The 20,925-nt window shown below is 39.0% G+C and overlaps 1 protein-coding gene across 6 annotated transcripts in view; it reads left to right on the forward strand.

Moving 5' to 3' along the window:
- MAP4K3 (mitogen-activated protein kinase kinase kinase kinase 3) overlaps window positions 1-20,925 on the forward strand; it is an 84,207-nt gene that overhangs the window by 52,979 nt on the left and 10,303 nt on the right. For all 6 annotated transcript variants that reach the window (XM_082049195.1, XM_082049196.1, XM_082049198.1 and 3 more), the window contains 11 exons: window positions 934-976; window positions 1,982-2,144; window positions 2,558-2,667; window positions 5,106-5,147; window positions 8,863-8,947; window positions 10,577-10,656; window positions 13,343-13,403; window positions 13,490-13,607; window positions 16,235-16,293; window positions 18,614-18,717; window positions 19,457-19,628. In XM_082049195.1, coding sequence (XP_081905321.1) covers window positions 934-976; window positions 1,982-2,144; window positions 2,558-2,667; window positions 5,106-5,147; window positions 8,863-8,947; window positions 10,577-10,656; window positions 13,343-13,403; window positions 13,490-13,607; window positions 16,235-16,293; window positions 18,614-18,717; window positions 19,457-19,628 — 1,037 coding nt within the window. The remainder of the gene's footprint in view (window positions 1-933; window positions 977-1,981; window positions 2,145-2,557; window positions 2,668-5,105; window positions 5,148-8,862; window positions 8,948-10,576; window positions 10,657-13,342; window positions 13,404-13,489; window positions 13,608-16,234; window positions 16,294-18,613; window positions 18,718-19,456; window positions 19,629-20,925) is intronic.

Below are 20,925 nucleotides of genomic sequence, written 5' to 3' on the forward strand. Positions count from 1 at the left end.
TGATCTGTAAACAAGGAAGCAAATATCTTAATACTTGGATATTTTCCCAAAACTTTGGAACATAATTTAGAAATAAGGAAAATACTGTGCAAGAATGTCAAGTTTTCACAGCTATATTCCTAATTTATTTAATGGAAATAATTTTCTGTTCCAAAAGATTAGGAAACAGGACACTGTAAGACTTTTAAAAGCATAAAAAAGTAGGAATTTAGGATTTTTTTTAAAACCAGCAGAGAAGGAATGCTCCTGATGCTTCAGCTTTCTTGTTTCCTGCTGGTATCTTGCACTATCGAGCCAAGCTGTTGAATTGCTCTTTTGTTAAAACATTGTATTTACCAAGATTTCTGTGAAAAAATGAAACTTATGAAAGAAACAAAACCCAACAGCAACAACAAAAACAAACACACACCAACACAAACCAACCCAGACAGTAGGCTAGCTGTCCATTGCAGGTGGATTTTGCTTTCATGAATAAGGCTGTTCTGAAAAAGTCAGTGGTAAATTTATCAAGGAATGGTTTTCTGCAGTTTTCTTGTAACTCCGCTTTGCCCTGTATAGCTACAGATGGCCCTTCGGAAAAGCTCACCGATATCCTAAACCTTCCTCCTCTCAACAGAACATATCAGGCCTGCTCTGCATCTCCCTACTTTTACAAATATGTGTATTTTCAACAAATCAGTTCTTGTCATTTTGTGCTCTCTAGGGAGGATCTGTGATGCTCGGGTTTTCGGGTGGTATCTATGTTATGCACAGCAATAACAAAATGTTTGAAAGTATTAGTGATGCAATTATGTGGATATAATAGTGCTGTTGACAAGTTAATGCTGTTTATTTGCATGGCATTTATAAAATCGTATATTCTCATGGATACCGCAATATGAGTTTCGAAGAACTACACTGAATAACAGTCTGTTTTGTCTCTTTCCTTTCTAGTGCTACTATGAAACCTAAAGTGCCACCTCCTTTACCACCAAAGGTAGTTGGGGGGGATTTTTTTTGCCCAGAATAAAAGGGCACTTTAAATAAGCAAGTGCAGAAGTGTCTAAATGACTATACTGATGGTTTTCTGTCTTGAGCCATGACTTGAAGACTTGAGGCAAGTTTTAAATCAGGAGTATAACCAGGGGGTTGATCTATACGTTTGTAGCCTTTAGTTGCAAATCTGCATGAAGTCTTGCACTGTAGGGTATTTTGTCAGTGTGAAAGTGCTGTTGCTGACTAATTGCACTTCTGATAGTTTAGAAGGAATAAATTGGATAGTTAAAAATGTAGTGGCCCAAGTAGTTTTTAATAAAGAGCTGCCAAATAAAGCACTTGCGTCTTAACTTCTGGTGTCTGAATGGTGATCTTCAGAGGCGTGCCTGGGTCAGATTAGGTTTTGCATGCTGCCACTTGAAAAGTAAATCTTTTCACATTGATATTATCCTAATATGAGCAAAAATAAAAATTAAAAAAGCTTGCATCTTTTTGTCCAGTTGTCAGTTCCCCAGACAAAAACTGCAGGTTTAATTACTTACCCTCCTGCACTATCTTTACTGAGAAGAACTTTACAAGCAGCATCAGTGTAGCCAGTGTCTAAACAATGTTTCCCTCTGTGGTTAAATCCCCTATTTGGGATTCCTTACACAAAGTTCTGGCTGTATCATTGAATGTTCCCTAGTTCCTACTAAAATGCCTGAATTGGTTATCTGCAGTCATAAACAGTAACATTTCTGCATGCCCAATAATTGTTTAATGCATGAGTTAAATATAATGATTTTGAATTTCTCCTTTGTCAATAACAAGGTCTTCCTTATTGCTCTGCATTTCCTTCTAGTTTGTTTTTGAAAGAAATCTGCATGGTAGAACACATTGCTTTCTCAATTTACATGTGAAATTCCAGGATCCAAGTATTACTTGTATATTTTTCTCATTGAGAAATAACAGGGATGCTTTGAGTCTTTTTTCATTATGTTTTTTATTATTACTATGTCTTTTTCAGCCTAAATCCATCTTTATGCCCCAAGAAACTCCTTCTTCTGAAAATGATAATCAAGGGACAATCAAGAGATGCCCAGCATCAGAGAGTCCAGCAAAATCTGCATCTCAGGTTCCACCCAGACCACCACCACCTCGGTTACCTCCACAGAAATGTAATGCTTTAGGTAATAAGAATGAAACCAAGAAGTATACAAATATTTCTTAAATAATCTAACGTGATTTTATTTCTACATCTTCACCTATGTCTAAAGTCTATTTAAATTTAATTGATAATTGAACTATAGCCAAGTTTTTCTTTAGAAATGCTAAGTACATTTTTCCTCATAACTCTGATTGTATCCCTTGCTATGCCCACAAAAGATTGTTATATTAATTACCAAAAGCCATGGACTGAGATTGAAAGTGGCTCTACAGACGGTTGTAAGTGCTCATGTAGGAACGTGTATGCTTTAGAAATAGAGTATCGGAACGTGATCTGACATAAGTGGAAATTTTGGCCTTTCAAAATTGTTTTTAGGATAGACTACTTTTTGAGTTGAAGGTAGAACAACACATTTCTAAATATGAATCTTCTTAGGTAATGGAGTCACTTCTGTACAATTAAATGGTGAAAGAGAGGGCTTACCACATCAGCAGAATGAAGCTAGAGACTCTAATTTTTCAAGGAAAGAAAAGAAGGAAATACTGGTAGGTATTTAAGCTTCTAAGTGTTATTTTAAAGTTGTCTCAACTGTTTTACACGTGCAATGAAACAGAGCAGGCACTCTCTTTAGTATAGAAATAACGCTGCATGGCATCTTGTTTACTTTGAATCAAAGCACAGTTTTGCTAGATCATCTGGCTGTGATACAGTCTGAAGTTTGAGTCGGTATTTAATTTCCATTAGAAACTACCATAATCACAGATATACAGGATTTACTTGCTTTTGTTCACATACTTGAGAAGCACATAATGAGAGCGAGATCCTTGTGAGACAGATGTATTATAATGTGTTGTGCTGAGCAATTAAGTAGTATGCTGCCATCTGATGGCCTGCTGGAGGATTTGACTGGCCCTGGGAAAGGAGTTGAGTCAGGGCTGCTCCCAAATGAGTCCTTCTCCTATCCCAGATGTAGGCATACAGGCTTTTTGGTGTTCTAGGGGGGAAAAAAAGAGAAATATAGATTGAAGGTCCAGATATGCAAACTATTTGCCTGCTGGCCTCTGGAGCTCTGGGTTTCATGGTTTAGCAGCTTGGATTTAGTGTGAGACTTGAGCTACCTGTACTTACATGAAGTTGTACTCATGGAAATAATAGTTTTACACTATGTCATGGAGGCACCCCAAAGTTAGTTTAGGCAGACAACAAGGTCCAAAACCAAGCTTTTACTCTGGTCAAAAAGGTGCAGCAAATTAACTGGTAAAGAATGGGGTTTTAGCACTCCAATAACATAAACACAGGTTCAAATATCAGTTGAGGAAATTATTGAGGTGCAGCAAATAATAACAATGGAGATCCATAGTGTGCATACACGTGGCTCACAAAAACAACGTCAGAGCCGCCCCTGACTTCAGGAAACAAATACACGTACTCATATTTAGGCACGGAATACCCTCACTTTGTCTAGTGAGGAAAAACACCCGCAAATTTTGCAAGGAAATATTAAGTAGGTTATCACTCACCCAACGGTGCAGTGAGGCAGTCCCAGTCCTGGGAGATTACCTTAGGCAGCGATCCTGCCTAAGGGGAGGGCTCTCGATGGCAGCATTTGGCCCGCTGCTCCAAGAGAACATGCCAAGCGCATGCCTCGGCAGAGGTCCCGTTTATATAGCTGTGTCAAATCTGACTGTGGGCGTTCCAGAAGCTTCTCTGCACCCCCACTCTGGCTGTGGGGTGCCCTGAAACTTCTCAGCTCCTTGGCGCCTCTGCGCCCCCTCCTCCTCTCTCTTGACCCTGGCCAACAGGCTCTGGGGTCAAACAAAAGAAGCTGTTAACCTCATTGCAGGAGAGGCGGGGGGGGGATGTCTGCACCATCCATATCGAAGGAAGCGGGGCGGGGCCGAGGGAGAGGCCGGGGGGGGGGCGGTGTGCAACTGCCACACACCACGTGCAGTCTGATCTAGCTGTGAGCTGAGGAATGGGAATACTGCTGCATCCCTTTCTCCTCTTCAGTGAGTTTTTCCATCAAAGCAGCAAATGGCTTCCAGAGTGGTCGCTCTGTTATTATTCAAAAGCAAAAGTGAGAATGTGAGATAGGAGAAAGTGGGACATCTGTAGATAGATCAGATTAAATGTAACATGAAGTTCCACTCTTTGGGGGCTTCTTCTAAGGATGAGGTTGGAAATGTCAGTCTTTTGAGAGAAGAGGAAATACAGCAGAAATGTGTGTGTTTTTTGCTTTGTTTTAAGGAAGTGCCAGTAATACTGGCAGTACTTTGGAAAGTATGATTTCCTGAACTGCTTTGAACTTGGCATTTGAAATGGTGTGTTTAAAGTTTCCTATGTTACCTGTAAAATACTCAGAGAAATTGAGACTGATACAGGAAAGTGGGTCTAGTACTGATTGATAGAGTTTAATGCTGCTTGTAATATTGAACAATTTAACAATATCTACAACATTGTTTAAACTTTGCATTGCTGGATATTACGTGCTTTCAGGCATCATCGTAATGTGAAAATGTTTTGCAATAGACGACGCAGACATACAAAGAGGAGATATTAGGGAACCATATTAACAGTAGATACTTCAATGAAAGAAAGATACTGGTAGTCTGTGGTAAGCAAACTTAGACAGAATTATGGAATTGTCAGTTGGAAGTCCCTAGCCTAATCTCATGCTTAAAAATAGGACGGTAGCAAAAGCTCAGCCATGGCTTTCAAATCTAGTACATGTGGCATTAGACACAGCAGAGTGTCCCAATAGGTACCTAGTGCCTTCCATTTAGCATAGCATAGAAATATGCAAGTGTTGGCTCTTAATTGTCTCCTCATACAATTATGCTCAGTTACTTATCAAGTGCTTTTAACAGCAGTCTAAAAAAATTTTTTAGACTTGTATTTTGGTTATGTTGTAGTATGAGGGAGTGTATATGCACATTTATGCATGTATATGCATGTGAGTATAAACATACTTTTTATTTTCTAGAAACCAATTAGTAATGGCCTTCCTCCCACACCTAAAGTACACGTGAGTATTGCCGAGTCATACAAGTGAATGTTGGAAGCAGGACATTTCCTTGCTAAAGCTGAAGAGAATACATTTTTTGAATGTTTGTAGTATTTTTTTTTAACTGTAAAAGCTGGTATCTCTTAAAAATGTTAAGCCACAGATATGGGATTTCAGAAATCATCATTGATTTTGTGCTCTTGAAGTAAATTTTGAAAGGTTACCTGTTTGCTTCCTTCATTAAAAACTGAATGAGAGTTCTGTGACTACTGTGACAGAAGCACTTTCAGCGCTGAAGTCTCTCAGGAATTGCAAGTAGCTCAAACTCTATATTATGCAGCTCTAAGTTTTGAAACTTCTGAAAATAGTATTCATAGATGCCTTAGGGCTGGAAATAACTGTTGCAGACATCTATGTGCCCCTTCATAACATAAAGCAAACTAGAATTTCATTACAGTTTCTGTGTAGACTTATCACTATGCTTTTAGCCAGCACTGTGATCAAAAGAGCCAGTTTTCCCTTTTTGACCATTTGTTTCTGCTCTCACCACTCTCCTTGTTGTGTGGGCGGTGCTGGAATGTGCATTCATGTAGTTTTGCTGTGCACCAAATGGGGGATTAATCTGATTTTAAACTAACCTTTTTGCTACGTTACTCCTAAGCCAGATCACTTTCTTGTCTTTCGATAAGAAAATAAAATTGCTACAAGGATATGTGATTGCAAATGATATTATATTTTGCTTCCTACCAATTTTAGAGAAGCAGGACAGGTTAAGGCAGATGTCATGCTTCTCTTCCTTAGAACTGTAATCTCTTGGTTATATGCACAGGATTGTCCCAGAGCTCTGAATTCTTGATATGTTTAGCATCGTTTATTGAGGCCAATGCTGTTGTAATAAACTAAATATTAAACTAAATGCATTGCCTAGGAGCATGCACTTTCAGCTAGTGAATGACAGAAATTTGGAAGCACTCCTAGCTTTGAAAATAACTGAATCCTCACAGGGAGGGAGAAATATGATGGATTCAGTGACTGGAATGAGAAAAAGGGGTAGAAAATAGAGCAGCTCAAAATGAAGTCATATGTGTTGAATCTTGGCCACAAACTTCGGGGACAGGCCATCAGACAATGACGGTGAGTTGCTAATACAATGAAGCTGTTAAAAGAGACTTATTAAAATAGGAAAACTTCTGAAGCTGATCAAATGAGTCTCTGGGTGTTGAACAGCTCTCTGCACGTTCATGCATTTTTGTAGCGCACTAATTCTCTGGTTCTGCTGGTCTTCAGGTTAGAAACTCTTTCCATTGTCCAACTCTTCTTCCCTCATCACACCCCACCTTTTATGCATAACAAACTTCGTAACCTTCCTGTTAAGTGTTGAAGACTTGATTTGGCATTTACATGTTCCTCTCTGCTTGCTGTCTCTCCATCAATTGCCAAATAACAAAAATTTGGGTAAGGAAGTGGGTTTTTTCTCCTAAGTCATTGAGATTACTAGACCTTGTACTTTTCTCTGTTGTGGAGCATGGTTTGCATCCTGACATCACCTAGGAGTCTTATAACAAATGTGCTGCTACTGCAAGTGAAATTTTGACAATATTTCAATCTCTTCTTTTTCTGTGGTATATCATTGTTCTGATTCTTGTTTGTTTGGGTTTGATTTGTGGTTCTTAAGTATGTTGCCGAGTGTGAAGTGTTTTGTGTTCTCCTTGTCCTCTGAAATAGTTAGATGTTCTAGTGTTCCATTCAAAATGATATCTATGCATGGTTGCCTGTGACTGTAGAGATTTTGTTCAGCTTTCTTAATAACCCAGTCTGGTAGTGTTTTTCCCTGCTATCTCAGGTGGCTTGCATCACACAGAGACTTGTTAGATCCTCCCAATGAGGAAATGCCCAGCCTGCTGAAATTCCCCTGAGACTTAAATGCATCCATGGCAGTAGCGATGCTTCAACCATTTGTTCCATGTTTGCGGGCTTTTTTCCACACTAGCAACTCAGTTTAATTTCTCTGATTCTCAGCTGGTTCCTTGAGATTCTTTTGGTATTTAGAGATTATACCCTCAGGCTCCGTTTACCCTTCTGAGGCGTTTGCAAGCAGCATCTTGACTCTGCAGGCTTCCAGAGATTAGGGCTGAGAATGGCCAGAGGAAAAAATTGTTAGTCTCTTCTGATTTCTATCTTGTCCTTCTTTCTTATCCAACTTAACACTGTAGCTCAACTAGGTCGTAGCAGTGAGCACAGCTTTCCTTCTCATCTCTCTTCAATGCTTGGCAAGCATCAAGGAGAATTGCGTAGCTGGTTACAGGAGCAGCAGAAACACCAGTATTCTAGGAGATAAGTGCTTCCAGTGTCCTCTGGTGTGTTTTCGGTTGAGTGCCTTCCAGTGCCTTGCACACGTGGAAAGAGGCCATAAAAAGCCCGCCTAAAAAACCTTTATTGTTTTTCTTTATGTCATCCCTCCTTCAAACTCTGCCAAGGGGTTTGACAACACTGAAGCTGTCAGTACCTCAAGGTCACTCTGTGTCAGTGTCTTCTCATATGCCTGCCTCATGTATATGTTATTTTTCTTACACTTGGAGACGGTTCATCTCGTTGTCTAGCAAGCAGCTAGTAGTCAGATTCCTGCAGTAGTACTGGCAGTGGTGGAGTCTTTGAAGTTATTTTTCTTTTCTTATTAAAGTAAACTATGTTCATAAGAGACTGAAATGTGTGCAGACTTTGTTATTCAGCAGCAGGTTAACAAAATAATTGTCCAAATACTGACATGAGAACTACTTGGTTAATTAAGTTTATAGATTGATAGTAGTTTACAAAGTATTAATATGAAGTGAGAACATTGCCATTCTGTAGCTATATCACAGGGTGTGTTGCTTTGCGTAAAGGTGATACCTGCTTGTATTCCAAATGACAGCTGTTAGCTATGACTGGTTCTTAGCTAACCATCATTTGATAAATGATGACATGTCACTTTACTAATTGTTGTTTACTACTGCATCATTCCTTTTTATCTACAGTACTATCAATCAGCTCTGTTTCTTAACAAACAGGATGGGTAATTATTATGTTGGCATTTGACAGGAAAGACAGAAACCCTGGCTTTTGCTTTTCTGTCATCTTGAAGCAAATTTACTAAGTATTCCTATAAATGCCTACAAATGTTGCACTTCACTAGGAGGAAGATGGAGAGATTTATTAAATTACACTATGTCAGTCACTTAGTAGGCAATCTGAGTTTATTAAGGTTATGCTGAACAAGGAGTGGCATCTTCTACAAGAGGTTTTGCTTTGGGAAGCAATCAATACTGAAAATAACTTGAAACAACACAGAGAATCTGACACTAAGATTTTTATTGTTGCGTGACCTAGAGTTTTATTTTAAACGTGTAAAGTGTGGCAAGGATAAAGTTTCTCTGAGATTTCCTGAAGTCATGTTATTCAGGAACCTTTTTAGGTTTGTCACCTTTGTAGTAAGCATGTGCTTAGACTGTTAATTTAAGAGCCAATTCCAAAATGCTAATTCTTGTATGTTTGTTAGGAAGGGTCTTGCGTACAAAGGAAAAATCACTTAAAAAAAAAAAAAATCCTATTGTCAACTTGTCTGGATGAGGTTGTTTTCCACATGGCAAATTAAGCTAATCATAACCTTTTGTTACTACTTTAAGTAAAAATAATCCTACTGGAAATGTCACGTGTTAATTTTTCATAAGTATATTTTTAATTGTTTTTACTTCTACAGATGGGTGCTTGCTTTTCAAAAGTTTTCAATGGCTGTCCATTAAAAATTCATTGTGCAACATCATGGATAAATCCAGATACAAGAGGTAGTGTATTGCCTATATTTTACCAATTTTGTCCTCTCTTCGGATTTCAGGAGTTGTAAAATAGGTTTATTTATGTAAGCACAAGTTCTTCTTTAATTATGCCACTGCTGTCTGAAGTTCGACGTTTTTAATTATGTTAAGGTATGTGGGGTGCAGTTTTCAGCTTTGATTAAAAAGAATAAATTGCATATCAAAGATAAAAAACAAAACAAAACACTTTTTTTGTTGTTTTATTCAAGATTCTTCTCAAAATGTTAGTCCAAAAGATGCCAATCCTAATTTGTTTTTAAAAAGTCTGACTTCTGGATCACAGTATCACAGTATGTTTGGGATTGGAAGGGACCTCAAAAGATCATCCAGTCCAATCCCCCTGCTGGAGCAGGAACGTCTAGGTGAGGTCGCACAGGAACATGTCCAGGCGGGTTTTAAATGTCTCCAGAGGAGGAGACACCACAACCTCCCTGGGCAGCCTGTTCCAGTGTCTGTCACCCTCACTGAGAAGAAGTTTCTTCTCAAATTTAAGTGGAACCTCTTGTGTTCCAGCTTGATCCCATTACCCCTTGTCCTATCATCCTAGTTGAGATTTATCTTTGTCATTCTTGATCATTTATCATTATTCTCTATCATTCACTTGATTCAGCGCCCCCCAACCCAACCCTTTCTGGTCCCACAGGTTTCTGCAGCTTGCTTTATTTTCACATACATTTTAGTGCTTTATTAAGTAATCTGATGAAAGGGATAATTGGTAACATTGTACTCACATTGCCTGCAATTTCACCTTTTGATTATAGGCTCTATAGACATGCTGCTGAGCCAGTAAATAAGAAAACACTTAGGGTTTTTTTAGAAACTGAAATTACAGGAGTCAGTCTTTTGCAGTTGACATCTTCTCAACATGAGATGTCTGTTTTGTTCATATGCCTAGATACAATCCAGGGTATTAATTATGTTCTAGAAGTGAGGCACCTGCAAAGTACTAAGAAAATGTTACAGTCAGTACTGCTGTTGAAGTACTCCAAAAGAAGCCTATGAATATGACATAAAATATATGAAAATGTTGAAGTAGGAGGCCCCACCTTGAATACTGTGTTCAGTTTTGGGCCCCTCATCGTAAGAAGGACATGGAAATACTATAGAGAGTTCAGAGGAGGGCGACAAAGCTGGTGAGGGGTCTGGAGCACAGGTGTGATGGGGAGAGGTTGAGGGAACTGAGGCTGTTCAGCCTGGAGAAAAGGAGGCTGAGGGGAGACCTTAGCACTGTCTGCAACTACCTGAAAGAAGGTTGTAGCATGGAAGGGGTTGGTCTCCCAAGTAGCAAGTGATAGGATGAGAGGAAATGGCCTCAAGTTGCAACAGAGGAGGTTTAGATTGGATATTAGTAAAAAATTCTTCCTGCAGAGAGTTGTCAGGCATTGGAACAGGCTGTCCAGGGAAGTGATGGAGTCACCATCCCTGGAGGTGTTTAAAAGGCATTTAGATGAATTTCTTAGGGGCATGGTTTAGTGCTAGAGTTAGGTTAGGTTATGGTTGGACTCGATGATCCCAAGGGTCTCTTCCAACCGAAATGATTCTGTAAAACACACCTTCCTTAAATGAAGATTTCAGGATTTTTTTTGTTTGTGTTTGCAGATCAGTACTTGATATTTGGTGCAGAGGAAGGTATTTACACACTGAACCTCAATGAACTTCATGAAACATCGATGGAGCAGGTATATTTCTATTTTCATATTTTGGAAAAAAAAACATATCTTTGGCATTTTTTTTAGCCCTTCAGATTAATGTGGTATAATCCTTGTAAAATTATCTTTACTACAGTTACTTTGGCACTAGCTACACTGAGAAATACCTTTAATGTTTACTACTGAATATACCTTTCAGTCATGTTTAAGTTTTTAGTAGGCTGACCCAGGTCAACATATATCAGTGTGTTGAACTTCATCGTAGTGCATTGTCCTGCAGTTAAATGGTTTGTTAAATAGTATGGAATTTCCCTGATATATTTTGGATGAAGGATTCTATTTCCTTTAAAGCTTTGTTACAAGATAAAATATTTGCAACAAATATGTTTCAGCTACAGGGAAGCAAGGAGTTCCTTTATACAATAGATTCCATTCTTTAAGTTTTAAAAGCAGCTTTGGCGGTGAGACTCAGCTTACTGAATCCCAACTAAAACTCTTGTCTTTGCAGAATCTTATAAACAGTAATTTTTTCAAGGGACTGTGGGGAGGGGGAAAGGCCAGTTTCAGGCTTTGCTGTATGGTGTCTTCTCCAGCTCTTTTGTTAATCTCAAAGAGACCTGTTTTTTTCCTGCCTTCTCCCTAACTTAGGGAGCTATTCATCTGCCACCAAGATGGAGAAGTTTGCAAGGACAGCCTTCATACTGTAAGCTGGAGGCAGGCACTGGTGTTTGCTCATCATCCATGATCCAGACATTGTAGATGAATCTGTTTTGTTGAGAAGGCAGACTAGCTTGTACTGAGCTCCACGTAGCCCGTAATCTTACTGGTGCTTGAGTTAGCTAGTTCAAACGTAGTTCAGGTAACTCTCTGCTGTTACAATGCAGTTGTAAAATCTCTGAGAAATATCACTAATACAATAATTCCTGTAGGCCAAGTAGACCGAAGAAAGTTTTGTTTGATTTTGTTTCTTTTGGTTTGTTTTGTGGCTTTTTTTAAAAAAAAATTGGGAAGGAGAATAAGTGTAATGAAACTCCTGCTCTCATATCCAACCTTGTTTTCTCTAAGCACCGTGTTCTGTACTGCATTGGTCTAGTGAGTTTTTAGGGAAATGTTGTAATAAGCACTTAGAGATGAGAAGAGATGCTTGTAAAAACAGCCAGTCATGTGTGGAAAAGAAGGGATCAGTGGCAGGCCAATCAGACTGCAGATTTGAAGTATTGCTGTTCTTCTCTAATCCTCAAATACTAAATCACAATATGCTTATGCAGCCACAGAAGATCAATCAAACTTGCACATTAATTTTGAATACAGACAGACTGGTAGATTACGTTAGGTTTTTCTTACAGTGTGTTTAGGTTATGAGGACACTTCAGGAATAGTGGTGCACTCTCTGTGCCAAATATTTATTACAGTATTATTTATAATAGGCAATTTGGCTTCAATAGCATTTTCAAGTTCAGTGTTTCACTTCATTGATTGCTCTCCAGGTCTGATACAATTCAGCATAAAAGCAAAGGTAGTACCCTTGGTAATTTTTCACTACATTCCACTTTGCTAATGGACAAAGCAGAAATAACATACCTTTCCAAGGGTTAGTGCAGCTTCAAGATGAATCTCTTGCTCTTTGACAGAAAAATATTTCCATATTTACAGATCTCTTAAAATCTTTCTAATAAATCATCAGTGACTTTTTTGTTGTTGTTGTTGTAGCTTGGTGGGATTTTTTTTGTTTGGGATTTTCTTTTTTTGGGGGGGTAAGGAGTGAGATGGTTCCTTTTTTGGGGGGGCTTTTTTTTAAGAGCAAAAGAAATGTCCTCCTGAGTGGTCCGTGTATCCAACAGTCTGTTTTGTAAAGTGGCAGCAGGAAATGCCTGTGAACTTGGCAACTGTCTGCTGTCCATTCTCAGACTCCACTGCACTCTGAATCAGGGATGTTAGAGGATCCCTGCCTATTGGCTCCTTGTGTCCATTTACAGACCTGTTGGACACGAGTATCTCTAATCCCTCAGTTATGCTGTTGATACTTTCTACCTCCATGACCTCTTGTGGCAGCAGTCTCTAGAAGTTATGTGAGTGGGGAAAAAAGTACCAACTTTTTAAAAATATCTTTTTTTTTCTTTTTAAAGGATGTCTCGTTGGTTTCGGTGTCATCTTTCTACTAATTGTGGGATCTGATTAATAACAATTCTGCCTTGACCATTTGTTGCATTCCTTGGTCACTTAAGTGAAATGTGTAATCATATGCAGATGAAGAGTCCCTTCTAGTGCCAGATTTAATAGTTTCAAGAGATATGGACTGTCACAGGCTTTAGAATGGCGATGGTTTAACCATGCCTTGTTTACTGAAGTTTACATTGTTAAGCTTTTTTCCTTTGAAGGAGAAAGTTTGGTTTTCAAAATTTTTGAAAAGGGATGGATTGATCTTTATAATGGTGTCTTGTTGGGCTCATTATATTACTTGAAGACATGAATATAAAATGTGCTAATTGTCTAAAAGTTAACATGTGTGTTAAATATAGTGTGTTTGTCTCTGAATTAACTCTGGAATCCAGATAAATATTACTTGGCTTAAGCTAATTTCTGCTAAAAAAAGTAAGTCAGTATTAGTTTTGTCCTGTTGTCTATACAGATATTAATTGATCAACTTAATGTGCCCACATTTTGTGTATATCAAATTGAATGCTTTTTGTTCTTTGTTCTTCCTTCCTTTTATCAGCTATTTCCTCGAAGGTGTACGTGGCTATATGTCATGAACAATTGCTTGTTATCAATATCTGGTAAGTTACTGTGCTATCCTTGAGTGGTAGTGCTGGTAAACATTTGGTTTTGTATTCGAAGTGTGGTTTTGTTTTCTAATTTCCAGGTAAAGCTTCTCAGCTTTATTCCCATAATCTACCAGGACTCTTCGATTATGCAAGGCAAATGCAAAAGTTACCTGTTGCTATTCCAGCACATAAACTCCCTGACCGAATACTTCCCAGGTAAACACACGTCATCAGATATATCAGAATAACTTATTTCTGGGAGTTCTAAATACGCTTGTGAAATTCTAGGAATACCAAATAATATGGAGCTCTGTTCACGGATTGCCATGAATAACTCTACGGGTCTACCCTCTGATTAATGCCCATATAATATACACTAACCAAGATGTGAATATCTTCTTATTAAAGAAATGGGTTTTGGTACATCGTACCTTCTTGTCATGAAGCCTCTTGTTTCTGGGCATGACTCTTTTCAGGTATCATCCAGTGTGGTAAATCCTGGTTGTACTTGACGCTAAAAAAAAATCTAGGGTCAGTATTGTACCTGTGATATTTCAGGCAAGTAGAAACAGTGATCTTGCATCAGTAGCTCTGGGCACTATCTTTTAGTTCTATGAAAAAAAAAAAGGGGGGGGTGTGTAATCTCTTACTGCAGAGGGAATGGGTTGTTTTGAAAGCTGGGAAGAGTAGAACTGGGTTACAGATCTGACATTCATCATTGTATTGCCATTTTTCACGGACCAGTGTAGAGGGTACTTTTGTCTCCAGCATGTTGTGCAGCCTCTCCAGCTTTATTTACTAACAAGCGCATGCAAAATCCCAGAGACTGGGTACAGTGCTGGCTGCCAAACAAGCATTAGGAACCCATTCAAATCCAAGAGGAGGAGGTAATAGCACTAATCTAGTTTGAAGAGGAACCTTTAATTCTTAAAGTGCATAGTGAATCAGTTTTTTCTCATATAATAGGCTTTCTGTTAGGAAATTGTACTGTGGAAGACCTGATTCTCTGCTACCTTTGGTTCTGCTAGCAGCCTATTAACATTTAATTCTGGGATTCAGGAAAAGCTTCTTTTTCAGTCACCTGCAAACATAATGGTGCAGCACTTGTCTGAAAATTGTGTTATTCCTAGAGGCTAAATTCTAATCACCCAAGGGATAATATGTACTTTGAATTGTTGTCTTCTCTGTGCCTGCACCACTGTTCTGTTCCTTTCTCTTCCAAACTAACTTTTACTGGGTGACTTTGGCTTGAGGACTGCATCAGCAGTGGACTGGTAGCCATAATTACAAGGATCATGTGAAGAAGGCCTTCTGACTACATTCATCATGGAATGACAGCTCACCTAAGTTGTAAAGGGCTCAGAAAATTTCTTGTCCAGTCATGTCACTTCCCAAGAAAAATGCAGCCCGACCTGAATGTGCGAGCGACAAACCAGACATTCAAAGGCAGGAGAGATTCATTTAGATAATCTATTTTGCTGTTTTATCCCTTGCTGTTAGGCATCAGGGTAGTAACATTTAGCTAGGCAGAAGTAGTATGTTTAAGTATATAGAAGAGCATAATTTTTTTCCTACTGAGCAACAAAGTGTGTTCTTCAGCAAGTTCCTGGATACCATGATGATGAATGCTTCATGAAAAATGTAGGTATGTTAAAAGCAAAGGTTTTGGTAGGCAACATGCAAAGCAAAATAGAATTTAAAGTAATTTGTGAGGTTCATATATTCACCTGCAAAGTGGTCGAAGCTCAGCTTATGATACTTGGTAGGCAAATATTCAGTAGCAGAAAATATGTCTGTGATGAGTCTCCTTTCCAGCTTCTTTCTTTTGAATGTCCTTGAGCAGTTCCTTTCAAACCTTCCATGACTTCTTTCAACCAAAACTGGTGGCCAGTCCTCAGTTTTCATGCTGCTCAGTTCTGCTGCATTATTACTCACTTCTGGACAGCTTCATCTGAAAAGCTATGCAAGTATCTTCCCAATTCATAGCTTTGACTGCAGCATCTATCATCCAACTTATTTGCATCTTTTCTACAGCATCAAGTTAGTTATTTTTACTCTCCAGGCTACTGTGGTCAATCTCAATACTGTCTGTCATTGTCTAGTCTCTGCAGAAACACTAGTTCCCACTACCAGCAAATAACATCTTATCTGGCTTATCTGATAAATTTTCAAGTAATTGTTTTCATGATTTCTCAAGTTGTGTCCTTTGCACATGAGAACAGATCTTGCAAAGCTGCAAGTCTGAAGTCCTCCTTCCGACCTCTTGAAACACATGCTGTGCTGCCTGTGAAAAGTTTTGTAAAATTTAAGCTGTTAGTTTGCATGGACTTTGCCCCAGCAAGCTATCCAGTACAGCATCGTTTCCCACACCCCTTGGGTCGATGTGCCTTTTGTGTTTGAAGTATAATGACCTAACGAATAAGAGTGAACTTTGTTGTCCGTGTAGTAACCAGCACAAGAGCACAAGATGCAATAAGTTACAGCATTACAGAGAAGAATGATCATGAGAGTACCAGTAGGCAATCCAGGCATGTGTATAAATACATATCATTAAATAGCAACAGATAGTGTTAAATGATGCTTGAAGGTACTGAGGTACCTATTCCTCTCCGTTCCTGACTTTTATAATAACTGCATTGATAATGCTGCATAACTGAGAAGCACCCCCTTGCTAACAAAGGAATGACCATGTATGTTCTAGGCATACCATTTTGCAAATAAATATAAAAATATATTTTTAGTTTTTCTGGGGGGCAAATATAATTTTCCCACCACACCTCTCTAAAAAGCAAATTAAATAAATTGTTTTAGTTGATCAATACTTTTGTATTTATATCTTGCAGAAAGTTTGCAGTGTCTACAAAAATTCCTGACACTAAATGGTGTCAGAAGTGCTGTGTTGGTAAGTAAAGGTCTGCAGAATAAATGCCAAGAAGCAGTACAAATGGTAGCAGCATTAAGATCACTGAGTCAGGTTTAGGAGGTAAAAGGAGAAGAGATTTTTGTCATTATTGTGAAACTATGCATTTGCAGACAGCAAGTTCATTCAGGTTAGTCCTTGTGGTTAAGCAATGAAAACTCTCCCATTTTGCTCTTTAAATATGAAGGCAATTCTCAAGAAACGCAAAGATGCATGTCAAATTTAAACCAGCAGAAGACATGTCAAATTTAAACCAGCCCTCAGGAAGAACCTAATCTCCATGGATGGACTGACTTAAGGAAGTTACCATCAGGCTAAAGTAGCCTGACTTCTTAGCACAAGTTGCAGTTATCAGTATTGGATGATAAAAAGCAAGGAGTATTTTCACTTCTTTGAGGACAGTGTTGTCTCTGAAGCCTTTATAGTGTGAGACTTGGTAAGCAAGCATCTGTCAGTTATTCTGACAAAAATCTCCCTGATATTGCTACAACATCTGATGTTTAACAGTCATTTATTTATCCAACTCACCTGTTAAAACTTGACTTTTTCTGGGATACAAGTCCTCTAGGGTGCGGTAGGGTAGCAAATTAAATAAATTGTTTGCTATGTACATCCAGGCCTTGCCCTAATTTAGGCATCTTGTCAAGCTGTGAATGTTAATGGATGCTGAAGGGAACACCCGAAGGGGTGGAGTGACAGGTATCAGAATATGAAGGCTGGCTTTGTGACATGAAAGTTAATTTGGAAGTCCATATGTTTGCAGATCTCTGTTTATGACGTGAGGATCCTGATGGTGTGCTCCTCTGTGATCTGTTTCTGCACCAAAAGGCACAGAATGTAACGAGAGTGCCATGGGACATGGAGGCTGCTGTCCTGGTGTTCAGAGATAGCTTAGCCCGATGAGCCAGGAGTCCTCATTGCATTATAGGCCTAAGTAATATTTGTGATAGCAAGAAGGCAGCTGCAAAAGGCAGGCCCAAGGGGAGAAATGATAGATTCCCCCCTCCTGCCCTATTTACTACACGGAGCCTCAGCCTCCATTCATGCTGGCACCACTGATGTCCCTTCGCCTGCGGGAAGCAGCAGTGCCACAGGAGGCAGGAAAAGATAAGAACTTCTGCTCTTGTTTCTCCGCCTTACGGGTGTTGGTAATTGCACATTTTGTGGTTTCTGCTACTGAGTTCAGCCTTCCTAAAGGTCATGCCAAGCATTATTTGCTGTATTTTGCAGTTGCTTGGACTGATACTGAGTGAGAATTTGAGATTAATGAAATTAAGCTTTGATGTCTAAGGTGCCAAGGGATTGCTTAGTGGATTTCCTTGGCAGCAAGGTAGTATGAGTGTCTTTCAATTGTGTAGATGGTGTTGGATTGTAGAAGCTTGTTATCTGAACTGTGTTTTTAATTACCTGATGGCCCACAGTCACTTCACTGTGCTTTAAAATCTGGTCTTTAGATGTAGTTATACAAAGTGTAAAGTAACAGTTGTTCATCTTAATGGATATGCTGGCGCAGTGCTTAAGCAGTGACATTTTGTCAACGCTGTAGAGTTAAAGTTGTGAAACTTCATATTTCACAGTGCCCAATTTTGCAACTTTTATTGTTCTCTTCCAATTTTTAATTGAGTTCTGACAAACAATAGAAGAGCAGTTGAGTGGAAATAGATTATGACACTTTAAAAAAAACAACCCACTGGATTTCCTGCTGATCTGGGAGAGTTAATCAAGAATATAGACCTCCCAGATTTTAGACTTGCTGTGTCAGTGCTTGGCAGGTAGCTAAGCAGTTCTCAAGGGACAGTGAGTGTTCAGTGCCTGCTGGATAACTGTCTGTGTGTAATAGAAAAAGCCATTCTTGTAATAGCTTCCCATGATGAATTTGGAGATAGCTTAGGCAAACCAGTGTGGTGGGGCAAGATACTTCAAAGGTGTATGCAGTCAACTATTTTGTTTAAGACTATGTCAAATAGTAAATCCCATCTACTAGTCTTAAAAAACAAAGCAAAACCCACTTTATTTTGAGTTGGAGAGGTGAAAGGTACCACAGTGCTCTTGTGGGAGTCCTGTTATGGCTTATTTGGCACCAGCTGTTCATGCCCAGTGGAAGGGCAGCCCCTGCTCCAGCATGATTACTGTCACCATTTTCATAGTGTGGATGTTGACTTTTCAGCAGCTTTTTTAAAAAAAAGATTAGAGCGGTAGTGGGTATATTCTAAAAGTGTATGGACTGTTATTTACTTTGAAATTGTTTATAATTTGTATTTGCTTAGTACACTAATGTATTTTACCTCTCCTTTTTTGGCAGTGAGGAATCCCTACACGGGTCATAAGTACCTTTGTGGAGCACTACAGTCTAGCATTGTTTTGTTAGAATGGGTTGAACCAATGCAAAAATTTATGTTAATCAAGGTAATGTTATGATAAGGTGAAATACTCTCATGTTCAGTTCTATCTATCTTGAAATGACTTATGAAGTAGTATTAGCCATTTCTCGATTTACTTGACTTTACTATTGGGTTCTGTTAAACTACTTTGAAAATAGCTGTTTAAATGTGTAATATGTATTAACTGAGTTAAAATATTTACAAGAATGTTCTTGTTTTTGCGGTACACTTCAGTAAAAAGAACTCTGGCTGACAGACTGAGATGAGACATGGTAGAGTGATAACATGGGTTAACAGCAGGCTTGCTCCCATGCCAGAGAGAAGGTGGCCACTTATGTGTTGTGACACTGGAGGTGCCCAGAAATGCTTGTTATCTTCCCATGTGACACCACCTGAAGAGACAGAGCCAGGGTGGACTGATGTTTGTAGAGAGGCAGCTGCTATAACTTGATCAGCCTGGGAAACAAGGTTTAGAGACTGCATAGCCAGGGAGAGCAGTGGCAGGTATAGCACTTTTGGCACCTGTGGGTAGCTGCACAGCACACACATGATGAAAGACATTCTATTGTATTCTGAGTCAGGATGAAGCTTCTGTAAATAAACTTAACTCACACGTTTTGTATCTATCAGTTACTGTTACCTGGAGAGTAAACTTAATATTACAAAATGTATGACCTAAAATTTACCATAGAGTTTAAATAGCTAATAGCAACTCAGACTAAACTTGTTTCCTTTCTAATATCTGTTTTTGTTTCTTAATCTAGCACATAGATTTTCCTGTACCTTGTCCACTGAGATTGTTTGAAATGCTGGTAGTCCCTGAGCAGGAATTCCCTTTAGTTTGTGTCGGTGTCAGTAGAGGAAGAGACTTCAACCAGGTGGTGAAGTTTGAGACTGTCAACCCAAATTCTACCTCTTCATGGTTTACAGAAACAGGTTTGTGTGCTGTTGTAATTGCATTCAGAAATGGTCCTTGCTCTTCTATTATAGCTGAAGCACTAAGAAAGGTAGTTTCCTCTGAGAAAACTAATGGCTAAACCATTAGGTCTAAGTCAGAATTTTAAGTTCTCCATTTAAAGGGGTATCTTGTTGTACCTGCTTGCACATGCACTTTTTTTTAATGTTTCTGCTTTTTGAACTGACTGGATTTCTTGACATGTTGCATATAGCAGAGGATGGAGTTGTGGCTTCTTGCATTTCCATAAATCAGGCTGTACACAGCTGTTACCCGCTGTGCTGTTCTGTGCTCTAGCCTGGCACCATTTTTTCTTTATTTAATAGATTTTAATCAAATTACATTCTGAGCAGTTCCTTTCAACATCGCTGTAGGTGTGGTTTGACTCTGCGATAAGCCAGTGTGGTTAGAAGTGGTGTTATAAGCCCCCTGCAGAGAGACAGCACATTTCTATTCTTCCGATGTTTGTGGAAAGCGGAAGGGATTAGGACCACTGGTAGCAGGAAATGAAGTACCTGTCTGTCGCCGGTCCTGGTGCTGTGTGTGAGGAGGCAACCACCTGAGCAACAGTAGAAATTCTCTAATGAAGGAAGCATGCTAAGAATTACTTTTTGAGAGTTGCAAGGTTTCCCCCTAAACCTAGATACAGTAGTGAGCTGAGCCTAGTCATAGCTTGCAGATTTAGAAGCATAGAGCCCTTGTTGATCCATGATGAATTTATACATAGCCCTGTGCTGACATATACGTGTGTACGAGTCTAGCTGATGGTGTACTGTGGAATTCCCTAAGAAGTACAGTTTCCACTAGGAGGATGCCTGCTGCCTGCCTTGCTGCTGAAAAGTGCATCAGATTTTGACCCAGTTTAAAGCATAGCTACAAAAAATAAAGTGATCAGTGGATGGCAAATTAATGCACTTAACTGCTTCAGGGTTAATGCATTTTATTTGCAAACTCATACATCTGTTTACGTAACTTTGTGACTTAGTAGAGTCCATAGAAGTAGCAAACCGAAGAGAAATTCTTTGACCCTTGAAGTTTTGTCATTTTTCTCTCAGTATTGTCTGCGTTAGTGTGTAAGTACAAGAATAATAATCCCTTCCCAGTTCTTTTTTTTTTTTTTTTTTTTTTTTAATATGGAAGATTTAACATTGCATTGTGCCTTCCAAAAATACTACTTTAGCTTCCTTGAATCATTTTTGTGTTCTCTGTGGCTGTGTTGTTGTTTTCTCCTATTTGTTTGACCACTCTGATTCGAACTCTTGTGGTTTGGGTTTTTTT

This window comes from Streptopelia decaocto (genome assembly GCF_964273445.1).
Source record: "Streptopelia decaocto genome assembly, chromosome: 3".
Lineage (NCBI taxonomy): Eukaryota > Metazoa > Chordata > Aves > Columbiformes > Columbidae > Streptopelia > Streptopelia decaocto.